This window comes from Micromys minutus (genome assembly GCF_963924665.1).
Source record: "Micromys minutus genome assembly, chromosome: 10".
Taxonomy (NCBI): domain Eukaryota; kingdom Metazoa; phylum Chordata; class Mammalia; order Rodentia; family Muridae; genus Micromys; species Micromys minutus.
Genome location: NC_137979.1, coordinates 46657712 through 46670129, shown reverse-complemented (window position 1 = coordinate 46670129; position 12418 = coordinate 46657712). Strand labels below are relative to the sequence as shown.

The following is a 12418-nucleotide window of genomic DNA, read 5'->3' as shown; positions in this document are numbered from 1 at the left end:
CAAGAAGCTCAAGTAAAGCATTTTATGGGTCCAGGGACTCTTCTGAGGGAAGCAAATGACAGACTGAAGGAGAGGGCGTCTGAAAACCAGCGAAGAAGTACAAAGAAAAAAGATGTTACACGCTGTGTCCACACCCTCTGTAGAAGGGTTATAAATTCTCACCAGTGGAAGGAGACCTAGAGTTCTGAGGCTTGGAGGATTCACACCGCATTTTCAGCCAGGCACCTCACTCCCTCCAGCACCATGCCATACAACTGCTGCCTGCCCACCATGAGCTGCCGCACCAGCTGCTCCTCCCGGCCCTGCGTGCCCCCCAGCTGCCATGGCTGCACCCTGCCTGGAGCCTGCAACATCCCTGCCAATGTGGGCAACTGCAATTGGTTCTGTGAGGGCTCCTTCAATGGCAATGAGAAGGAGACCATGCAGTTCCTGAATGACCGCCTGGCCTCCTACCTGGAGAAGGTGAGGCAGCTGGAGAGAGAGAATGCTGAGCTGGAATGCAGGATCCAGGAGAGGAACCAGCAGCAGGACCCCCTGGTGTGTCCTGCCTACCAGGCCTACTTCAGGACCATTGAGGAGCTGCAACAGAAGGTGAGGGGCTTTCTTGTTATGTCTAAGTGATGGCAACTTGCTATGGTTCTCAGTCTGTCGTAGAGAAGTTTTTGTCTCCATGCCATAATGATTCTTGCCTTTCTCCCCCCCACCTCAAAATAATTCTGCAAGCCATTTTTTAAAGCAGTTGATGGTTTCATATTTATTTTTCATGCTCACCAATTCGTGTGGTCTCTCTTTCTTCAGATTCTGTGTAGCAAATCTGAGAACGCCAGGCTGGTGGTGCAGATCGATAATGCCAAGCTGGCTGCAGACGACTTCAGGACCAAGTGAGTTATTTGACATCCACGCTAGCATCCTTGTCTTTGGCTTAACCTCCAGTTAAGGGGATTTCCAATGAGTGGACAAAATGTCATCTGCCAAAGGTGTTGGGGGCAGAACCAAGCAAGGGGAATCACAGAAATGGAAAGAAACAGTGTTGGGTTTTGATGGAGCATCCAGAACTCCCCGTCTCCCGGGTCTGTTCATTACAGGAAGTAGGAAAGCAAGGCAAATGGCATCTGATAAGAATTATTGTTCTGTTTATTGAAGTTCCAAAAGTTGCTCCTCTGACCCTGTCCTTTTTCAGGTATGAGACAGAGCTTGGTCTGCGGCAGCTGGTAGAGTCAGACATCAATGGCCTGCGCAGGATCCTGGACGAGCTGACCCTCTGCAAGTCTGACCTGGAGGCTCAGGTGGAGTCCCTGAAGGAGGAGCTGTTGTGTCTCAAGAGGAACCACGAGGAGGTGAGATGAACTGAAGAAACTGACAGCCCCTGGCTTTGGGATGGGGAGAAACAGACTAAGGGTATAAAGATGAATCACAGGGTGTCTTTATAAATCCCTTTCAGAGCCACCAAGACCCAATGAGAGAAAAGTAGAGGTGAATTTGTCCATGTTTCCCAATAGGATATGCCTCATGTTAGAAACACATGCAGTGTTTCCCAGACAGCTCCATTTGCTGGTAACTGGCCACCTAGCTGTATAGGGTTTGAGACAAGCCATAGCAGTGAGTGTTCTCCTGCTAAGATCAAAAGTCAGGGCAGGCAAATGTCTCCACTCTTCCAAAGTCTTGGTGAAAATTGAGTGGCTTCTCCTGAAAGGTGACATGATGTAATCTTCTTTCTTTTCTTCTTCTTTTTGGTAGTAAAATTTTTGAAGTACAGTCTGGACCAGTTCAGCCATCTTTTTGCATTTTGAGGGTCTCACAGATATTTTTCCAATTAGGGAAATGTATTAATTAGCCCATCTTTCAGTGGTAGCTAAGCAGACCCTTGGGATTTCTTTCTGTAGACAAGTGTCATGGCATAGTAATGGCCAGGAGGGAGTTGGGAATTGACCCACATGGAGATTTATTTGCCTTGATCTGATAACAGACTGTTCTACTTAAAGTTTCTTTTCTGAGGAAATAGAATGGGGGGGGGAAGGATTCAATAGGCAGGGTTATCTCTGAGACTCACTGAACACAGTAACTTTAAATTTATACATCTGTAGGAAGTCAACACCCTGCGCTGCCAGCTTGGAGACCGCCTCAACGTGGAGGTGGATGCCGCTCCCACTGTGGACCTGAACCGTGTGCTCAATGAGACCAGGTGTCAGTACGAGGCCCTGGTGGAAACCAACCGCCGGGAAGTGGAGGAATGGTTCACCACACAGGTGGGCATCCGAGCCTGTGCTCGCTCAGGAACACAGTTCCCCAGGACTGTAGGGCGGGGTCTGATCCTGTCCCTCCCCTTGCCTGTTGCAGACTGAGGAGCTGAACAAGCAGGTGGTGTCCAGCTCAGAGCAGCTGCAGTCCTGCCAGGCCGAGATCATCGAGCTGAGGCGCACAGTCAACGCCCTGGAGATTGAGCTGCAGGCCCAGCACAACCTGGTGTGTAGTGTCCAGACCTGCTGCTGAGCAGTGTGGAGTCGGGAGGCAGTCACTGGGGTGTCCTTGGGGTCTGTCTGTCTGTCTGTCTGTCTCTCTCATCTCATCTCTTGAAGCCTGTGACTTCTTTGGAAGGCCATGCAGGGACTTCAGAGGGAACAGCTCTGTGACAGCTTTTGTCTTCTCCCCCACAGAGAAACTCTCTGGAAAACACCCTGACAGAGAGTGAGGCTCGCTACAGCTCCCAGCTGTCCCAGGTGCAGTGCCTGATCACCAACGTGGAGTCCCAGCTTGGTGAGATCCGGGCTGACCTGGAGCGACAGAACCAGGAGTACCAGGTGCTGCTGGACATCCGGGCCCGGCTGGAGTGTGAGATCAACACGTACAGGGGCCTGCTGGAGAGCGAGGACTGCAAGTGAGTACATGTCTGGAAGGACGTTTCCAATAGAGAAGACTCAGTTGGACTGTGCAGAGATTGCCTACCTCCAGAAAGAAATCATACCTTCCTACCAGACATGCACAAGCGGAGCTTAAACAACACACTGTGGCCACCATTAAAAACATCAAGTGGTTTGTTGGCACAGTTGTTTGTGTGCAGAATGAAATTTCATAGCTACTGTTTGCATTATACTATGATAACATGTAGGATCATGTGAGCTGTCTTTACAATACTTCATTGTAAGCTTTAGATAGGCATCATCTTATCTGGTTGTGTCATTGCCCTTGGGTAGGCTGGGACAGTATTCTTCCAGGTCTCTATGTAAGAAAACAGGACTTGGAAAAAGTAGTAACAGACTCAAGGTCAACAGCTAGGAGCATATTAACTTGGGGGTGTCTTTGTAGTACTCATGGCTCTCTGTAATAGAGTGGGTTTTAGTGATTCAAAAGTTTTGTAGCAGAGGGGACCTGGGCATTCTGCTTTAAGGCAGGACAAGTCCTAACAGGATTTCTACTCTTGGGGACTCTTTGATATGTGGTTTGCCCTACCTCAACTCTTCGTTCTATTCTTTTGTTTCTAGGCTGCCTTGCAACCCCTGTGCCACAAGCAATGCGTGCGGCAAGCCCACTGGGCCCTGCGTCTCCAATCCCTGCGTCCCCTGCCCACCCCCTGCCCCTTGCACACCTTGTGTCCCACGTCCCCGCTGTGGGCCATGCAACAGCTTTGTACGCTAGAACCCAGGGGAATGTCAACCAAACAAGGACACAGGGCTTAGCACTCCAGAATGCTGGCCTGGTTCTGGTTCCGAAAAACAGGCAGAAAACCACAAACTGAATGGCTGGAGCAGTCCTGGGACCACAGCCCCAGAACCCATGTCTTCAGCCAGTGTACCCTCCTCCAGACATTTCCCTGCCTACCTTTTCCCTCAGAAGCATCCAACTCTTCATTGGCCTGCCCAGGAGACTCTGAAGTGCCCGTGACCCTCCCTTGTAATCTCCCAATAAACATTTTTTTTTTCCTGGCAAAAGCAGATGCCTTTCTTGCTGGTATTTATTCCTTGCCGACTACTCACCACTTGAGGACTCTATAAAAAGCCACTTGAAAGTCACGCTTTATGATGGCTTGACTCCAGATGGTGAGCCCGACACCCTGGACTCACGGGTGACGCAGAGCAGCTGTCAGAAAGAGCAATGCTGCTGCAATGCCGAACACTGCGTCCCTTTTACGATTTCTGTATTTCTCTCATGACATGGCTTCCCCAGAGCTGTTGAGACCCAAATCTGATTTAGGAAGCATGAGCTAAAACTGCAAAGGGACTCTGGGAAAGTAAAACAAACAAACAAACAAACAAACAAACAAACCCCCCAAAACAAAAAAAAACTCAGTTGGATCCTTGCATCTAGTGCTCTGTGATTCTGGGTTATTGTGGTTCAGATAATCTCAGGGGTACTCCATGAAGGAAGCCCCTGCCTTTCCCTGACATACCCATAATTCCTTTTTCTCTTTTATGTATATTTACATTAGTCTTGGCTTCCAGTCACTGAAGATCCGTCAACTCTTCACGGGCTTCTCCCAGCAATCTAACCAGTTCCTGATGGATGCTGGGTGGTCCAGCAGGGGAGATAGTTATAGGCAGCTCCCTATCACAAATCACTCACATTTTTTTAAAAGGCATAAAGTTGGACTAGCAAGAAGTACTATTCCCCTAAGACACAGAACCTCAGTTCCTGAACAGTTGGTGCTGGAAACACACATCTGAATACTGAAAGAAACAAGTCTGGGGCTGAGGAGAGCAGTGTTTGTCAAGAAAGGGAGATCCACAGCCATGGCCATCATTGACTTCATAAAACCCCAGAGGACCTTAGGACACTTCACATCCTACGTTTGTGAACCACGATCTTGTGGCCTGACATGATCGAGTGATTCAAACTGGATCCTTACCACAGTGTCTGCACCACTTAAAATTCTCACCAGAAATGCACGGGGTTCCAATTTCTCATAAGCTCGCCAATGCTTGTTATTTTCTGGTTGTTTGAAGCAATAGTCACCAGGATGGGTGGGAAGTGGCACCTCACTGTGGTTTCCATTTGCATGTTCCTGATGACAAAGGACCCTAAGTTGCTTTCTTAATGGCTGTTTGTATACCTTCTTCGGAGAATTGCCAGTTAAAAACGTTTATCCATTTAAAACACGTTTCTCTGGTTTGATTGTAGGAGTTCAAAATTCTGGACCTTATTTCCCACCAGATATATGATCTGTAGAAATTTCCCCCCAGTTTCTGAACTCCTTGGTTTACTCACTCTTCCTTTCTGGAGCTTAGACCCTGAGCTTAGGTCCTTCTAGGTTAGGCAAGTACTTGATCAGCAAGTTCTATCTCCAGACTGTGTTTATTTTCTTGACAGAGTTCTGTATTCTTAAGAGTTTATTTTATTTTATGTCTGTGGGTGTTTGGCATGCACATATGTAAATATATATATGTGGGCAATGTTCACAGAACCAGAGAAGAGCCTTGGATTCCCTGGAGCTGCAACTACAGAGGGTTGTGAGCCATCATGAGAGTGCTGGGGACTGAACCCGGGTCCTCTGCATGAGTGACAAGCACCCTAATTGCCGAGCTATGCCTCCCCAGCTCTTGATTGAGTTTCCGATGCACAGTTTTAGTAAGTTTATTCAGTTTTTCTGTTGGTTGCCTGAGCTTTTAATGTCAAACCCAGATTCATAAAGATTTCCTTCGATGTTTTCTTCTACAAGTTTTATACTTCTGAGTCTGATGTTTTGGACTTTGATTCTTTAAGAAATCAAAGAATAATTTATGTGTTTTGTGTATCTGTGTGTGTAAGAGAGTGCCCCTGTACCAAGCGTGTATGCAGTGGTCAGAGCACAATCTACAGGAGTTGACTCTTTCCGTCCACCCCGTGAGTGCAGGGATGGAACTCATTTTGTCAGGCTTGGCAGTAAGCATCATCTCCCCAGCTCCCTTCCATGGTTGGTGTGGAGAATGCTACCTGATTTCTTGATTTTATCGTCGTATAAAACTCTGATTTGAGACCAATTTTGGACTTCTAACTTGTGAAATTTTAAAGAAAAAAAATTTAGTTTTTTTTTTTAAGTCATTAACTCTGCAGTGATTTGTAGTGACAATTTTGAAGTTTTGGTTTCTTAAAAAAACAATAAAACAGAAATATTCCAAGAATATATTTTGTTTTAATCCCAGGTGTGGGATGGGGGCTGCTCCAGATTGTCTGAAGTAGCTGTGATTTGCATCTTGCTCTGGCAGAGGTGTGATTTTTTTTCCAGATGAAGATATTTTCTATGATTGTGTGATGTTTAGAATTCTGGGCACTTTTCAGAGGACAGATAAATTCTTGGGCTCCAAGAGGCATGGTGGGTTGTTGATTGTTGGTGGCTGGTTGCTGTTGGTCACAGTGTGTTAAGCAGTCGTGTTCAAAGAAAAAAACTAGAAGAAATTAGATATCCTGATGGCTAAGATCAAACTCGCCCCAAGGAACTCAATGCCCCTAATCAGCAGGAAGAAGTCTGATGATAATATCGTCCCCTTTCCCTTCTATGCTTTTTTCCCCTCCATTCTAATGTTAGGGGACTGAAAGGATGGAAGAAAAGGGGTGAAGAAAATGGGAGAAAGAAGAATCCACAAAGTATCCAAAGACCGGCTGCAGTAATTCATGGCAACATCAACAAGAAACCAACACAGCTCTTCCCTATTGAGCAACTGCTATGCGTTAGGTAAAATAGTAGGATGTTATCTCAACATTTATAGCAGTGCTAGAAATTAAATCCATTTTATAGGCAGGGACACCGAGGTTTAGAAACCTGCTTACTATCCCATTTGGTTATTAGAACGAGGTTCCACCCATGGCTACAACCAAGACTCTACCATAAAGTATGAATGTGGGACATCTACATTCATCGACATTCTTCAAGCTTGTCCCACACGTACAGGCCCCTGAATGGGTACATTCCAAACTAATTTTTTGTCAAGCCACTCTAAAGACAAGGATGGGTCATAATTGATGTAAATTGATATAATCACGTAGTTTGTTTGCTTTTAATTATCTACTTTGTCTACTGTATTCCCAGCTGCTCATTGGATGGCTTCACAACAGTCACGCTGATCCTCAAGCAGACAGGTTTGTTGTTCACAAACTGAGCATTAAATACATGCAACCCATCCCCCAGACAGAAAGCTCTGTGCATGTTTTGAATAGAGATAACATCTATAACAAAGGGGTACTGTGGTTATGAGCAAACATTATTTGATTCCTGAGTCACGCTATGTGTCTTCAGATGCATCTAAATATTGTAAATAAATGTGTTCTACAGTTCCCAAATCACTTCTAAATCTCTTAAGAAAACTTTCCTAGCGTTCCATTGTTATCAACAGACACATGAAAAAACAGCAGTTCTCAGTCTTGGGGTGCTTTGAAAAGTGGGGGAGGCACATTTAAAAATGTTTGCAGAATAGGTGAGTGACCTACTTGTCCCCTGAAGAGCTCCACACCTAGACTCAGTTTCCAAAGAAACATTCCACTGCCTCCCCACTCCCCCTCAACCTCCTTACAGGATGCCCTGTAGCTGGGCCTCTGCCAATTTCAGTAGAGACCAGCTGCTCAGGTGCAGGTCTGTAAGGAAGACAAGTGAGTGAGTCCCTGCCAGGCCGAACTGCCCCACACCCTAGATTCCGTTTCCTCAAGACCCATTAAACCTTTTGAGAGTTTAGTTTCTTCTCAAACAGACCTAATCAGTTCAAGAATTAAGAACCAGCCTGGCCGCAGGAGACTTGTAGAATCTTTACAGATTAGGAGGTTCCACTGGTTCTGATGAAGCCCACTAATCAGAGACATCAGCTTGACATTCTTGGACAGGACTTGTGAGTTTCCTGAGCTTTAGTTTCCTAAGAGGTAATGTAGAGAGAACCATCCCATCTCCACCTACTTTACACACTTGTCAAAAACAAAAACAAAAAACAAACCAAAACAACAACAGCAACAAAAAACCCAACATAGAACATTGTGCTCATGAAAACACTATAAAGTGAAAATTTTTATTAGGATTATTAATAATTTTGATTATTATTAACCCAACATATGTCTTGACTTCTTAAGGGTACAGGTGTGTGTGTGTGTGTGTGTGTGTGTGTGTGTGTATTTTCCTCAATGTCAGAGAATGTGGCTTCATCTCTTAAAGGTTCCACCATCCTCCAAGAGCTTCATACCCTATGCAGACTATGGCCTATACTTGGCCAAACCTCCATTTAGAACAATTCCAATCCATCTGTCTGTGTCTGTCCAGTACATCTCATCCATCCATCCATCCATTCATCCATCCATCCATCCATCCATCCATCCACCCACCTACCTACTCACCCAGATTTCATTTCGCATTCTCATTTCCCCGAGCACCACCACACAACTGTTTCTAGTCTGTCCATCTGCACATTTCCCAAGGTGCAGCCAGTACCAAGTATCAGCTCACTTGCAGCTTATCCAGAGTGAGTTCCCTCTGTAAGGATGATTTCCCTGGATGCTGAGATATGGGTAGATTTGAGAGGAAAGGTTTGTGGGAAGGATGTTTATCCAAAGTGCTTTGCCATGGTTATATCAGCAGAACCTCCCGGGGAATCAGAAATTCCAAAAAGCCCCACCTTCTGTTGCAGGCTATCTTTCCCTCTGAGTAATGGGGTGAGCCTTTTGGGACTGTGATGAATCTGCCTCCTTTGAAGCCATCTAATGAAACGCTGATTTCAACCACTTCTTGTGCCCAGGAAAAGGGTGCTGTGACACAAGCCGAATGGAATAATTTTATGGGATGAGGGGGGACTCTTTGAAAGCAATCTAAGTAGCATATTTTGAAGAAAAATTAGCTTCAGTACCAGGAAAGAGAATTATGCTAATTCCCAAGCCCCCGCCCACTGGTAAGGATATAAAAAGACAACGAAGGAAGGAGAGACTCAAACCTCACCCAGATCTACCTGCAGCAGCTCACCGCTCCCATCACCTCTCCCCAAACCATGTCCTGTGAGTCTTGCCTGCCTGCCCTGAGCTGCCGCACCAGCTGCTCCTCCCGGCCCTGCGTGCCCCCCAGCTGCCATGGCTGCACCCTGCCCGGGGCCTGCAACATCCCCGCCAATGTGGGCAACTGCAATTGGTTCTGTGAGGGCTCCTTCAATGGCAATGAGAAGGAGACCATGCAGTTCCTGAATGACCGCCTGGCCTCCTACATGGAGAAGGTGAGGCAGCTGGAGAGAGAGAATGCTGAGCTGGAATGCAGGATCCAGGAGAGGAACCAGCAGCAGGACCCCCTGGTGTGTCCTGCCTACCAGGCCTACTTCAGGACCATTGAGGAGCTGCAACAGAAGGTGAGGGGGTGTCCTATTTTAGACCCAGCAGCAACTGCCTTTTCTTGAGTTGGGGAGACATGCTCAAGTTCAAGTGGATCTCACATCAGAATCGTTGTTTCAGATTCTGTGTGCTAAGTCTGAGAACGCCAGGCTGGTTGTGAAGATCGACAATGCCAAGCTGGCCTCTGATGACTTCAGGACCAAGTATGTTGAACCTTTTGAGTTGGGTGACTTCCGAATCTTGGTGGCTCTGTCATGGCTCATTCATGGTACCATGGGTCTAATGTTGCCTGAAGTGTAGGTGGAAGGGATGAGAAAGACATTTCTTCCTTTTTCATGTCTCCTCCCGAGTCTGGCTATAAAAAAGTAAGCTTCAAATAGGCGTTCAGACTGTCTAGCCTTCCAGTTGATATGGTTGACTCTCCTGTGTTGGAAGTGGTTGGGACCAGAAGTGTTTCTGGGTTTTGATTTCCTTCTGAATTGTGGGATATTTGAACATTCAGAATGAGCTATCTTGGGGATGGGACCTGAGTCTAAGCACAAAACTCATTTGTTAAGGTGTTTATGCACCAGAAACACAACCTGCATGTCATTTTATACATTATTTTTGATGCCTGTCTTGTGAATCTGCTCTGTTGGCGAAGTCAGATGGGGCTTTTTAAACTGCATTATGCCCCTCAGAGACTTTGAGATTTTTAAGCATTTCGGGAATGGGATCTTGTGGTTAGTGATGTTTAGTCTACATCAGAGTTTCTAGAAAGTTCTTTTTATAAAACCTCCAAATCTGGAGGTGGGAACGGGTTGATTTGGTGTTACACTAATCAATGACATCAAGAACAGACCGAAGACTCCACTTTATGGGTGTCTGCGGCATAAGTGAGCCCAGATCTTCCCCAGCTGATCCGCACATAGCAAGAAGAAAGCAAAAGAGGAGAGGCTTACGGATATGCTCATGGAGTTCTTGGTCCCATCCCATCCTGAGAAGATCTTGGCTGATTCTCCCACCCTGTGTTTACAGGTACCAGACTGAGCTGTCCATGAGGCAGCTGGTGGAGGCTGACATCAACAGCCTGCGCAGGATCCTGGATGAGCTGACCCTCTGCAAGTCTGACCTGGAGGCTCAGGTGGAGTCCCTGAGGGAGGAGCTGCTGTGTCTCAAGAAGAACCATGAGGAGGTATGAAGGGATATTTTAAAAGCAAGCTTCACAGCCCCATAGCGACACCTTTAGAGTTAAGAGAGGCTTCTCCAAATTAGGAGGCACCCGCTGTCAAGGTCCATGATGTGGGGCCATTTCCTGAGGGACTTTAAGCTAAGGTCTCAGGAGGACCATATCACTGTGTCCTTATAGAGGAGCGAGGTGAGCTGTGGATGCTCTAGCACACAGTTGAGTGTAGGCAGCTGCTAGGGCATGAGTGTCCATCTGCTGACCTCCCATCTCTGCTGGATGCTAACCCCAGGTCCTGGAACTGATGCTGGAAATAGAGGGCAAAAAAGTAAAAGAACTCGTGGCTCCTCTCTTTAAGAACTTGCAGTCTAGTGTGGAGGGCAGCTATGGAGTCCTGAAAATATAATGTAAGGCTGAGTGAAGAAAGAGTTCTGTGGTGTGCACGGTAGGAGGGAGCCAGTCTTTCTGAGAGGAGCTGGGGAGCATTTCTCAGAGGCAAGAGGGAGATTTCAATCAACACTTGAGTATTGCCCTTTGAGGGTGTAGGCTGTTCGAAGAAGTACCAAGGCAAGGCATATTTAAGATTCTTTGCCTTTCCCCCACCAGGAAGTCAACACCCTGCGCTGCCAGCTTGGAGACCGCCTCAACGTGGAGGTGGACGCCGCTCCCACTGTGGACCTGAACCGTGTGCTCAATGAGACCAGGTGTCAGTACGAGGCCCTGGTGGAAACCAACCGCCGGGAAGTGGAGGAATGGTTCACCACACAGGTGGGCATCTGAGCCTGAGCTCACTCAGGAACACAGTCCCTCAGGACTGTAGGGCGGGGTCTGATCCTGTCCCTCCCCTTGCCTGTTGCAGACTGAGGAGCTGAACAAGCAGGTGGTGTCCAGCTCAGAGCAGCTGCAGTCCTGCCAGGCCGAGATCATCGAGCTGAGGCGCACAGTCAACGCCCTGGAGATTGAGCTGCAGGCCCAGCACAACCTGGTGTGTAGTGTCCAGACCTGCTGCTGAGCAGTGTGGAGTGGGGAGGCAGAGTCACTGGGGTGTCCTTGGGGTTTCTCTGTCTGTCTGTCTCTCTCTCCCTACGTCTTGAAGCCTGTGACTTCTTTGGAAGGCCATGCAGGGACTTCAGAGGGAACAGCTCTGTGACAGCTTCTGTCTTCTCCCCCACAGAGAAACTCTCTGGAAAACACCCTGACAGAGAGTGAGGCTCGCTACAGCTCCCAGCTGTCCCAGGTGCAGTGCCTGATCACCAACGTGGAGTCCCAGCTTGGTGAGATCCGGGCTGACCTGGAGCGACAGAACCAGGAGTACCAGGTGCTGCTGGACATCCGATCTCGACTGGAGTGTGAGATCAACACATACAGGAGCCTGTTAGAGAGCGAGGATTGCAAGTGAGTACAGAATAGATTTCTGGGATTGTATGTGTGGTAGGCATGTTAGACACGGACACACACACAGGCACACACACACACAGACACACATACACCACGATGGCCAAACATTAAGCTACTCAAAGAGCAGACTAAAAACCTACAGCAATTTGAGTCAGTTCAGTAAATGTAGATAAACAAAGGAGAAGGAAATAGTTCCTGCCTACAAAAGTTACCAATAGATAGGTGATGGGTGGGCAGGGAGATTGTCAGTCACAGTCTTTCATGTTGGGTAAGGCAGATCTTATTAAGTTCTGTGAGAGCACAATCGTATGAGACAATAGTTTTCCAAAAGCACAATTTTCTAGTACTGCACAAGGTATTGTGGGTAAGGGAGAAGGGCTTGATAACAATCTCATTGCTGTTCTATTTCCAACTGCTGGCAAGTCACTGATTGTTCCTGTATCAGATACCTTGTGTGACTTATAGTTCTCTGACTTCTCGCCAATCCATTGTTAACCTTTGTGTCTCTGCAGCCTCCCCTGCAACCCATGTGCCACCACCAATGCTAGTGGTGGCTGCTGTGGACCTTGTGGCAGCTCTCAAAAGCGTTGCTGTTAA

At 47.2% G+C, this 12418-nt stretch overlaps 2 protein-coding genes across 2 annotated transcripts; both read left to right on the top strand.

Annotated features, from left to right (window-relative positions):
• Positions 1–243: 243 nt before the first annotated feature.
• Positions 244–3633, top strand: LOC308426016 (keratin, type I cuticular Ha1; the record flags this gene model as incomplete). The annotated part of the gene is made up of 7 exons (XM_080923723.1): positions 244–591; positions 799–881; positions 1181–1337; positions 2085–2246; positions 2338–2463; positions 2655–2875; positions 3480–3633. 7 exons carry the CDS (start codon positions 244–246, stop codon positions 3631–3633), a joined length of 1251 nt encoding a protein of 416 aa, XP_080779849.1.
• Positions 3634–8803: 5170 nt separating this feature from the next.
• LOC308426015 (keratin, type I cuticular Ha4) lies at positions 8804–12418 on the top strand (the record flags this gene model as incomplete). Its single annotated transcript, XM_080923722.1, has 7 exons — positions 8804–9275; positions 9379–9461; positions 10276–10432; positions 11030–11191; positions 11283–11408; positions 11598–11818; positions 12334–12418. Exons 1-7 carry the CDS (start codon positions 8928–8930, stop codon positions 12416–12418), a joined length of 1182 nt encoding a protein of 393 aa, XP_080779848.1. The 5' UTR covers positions 8804–8927.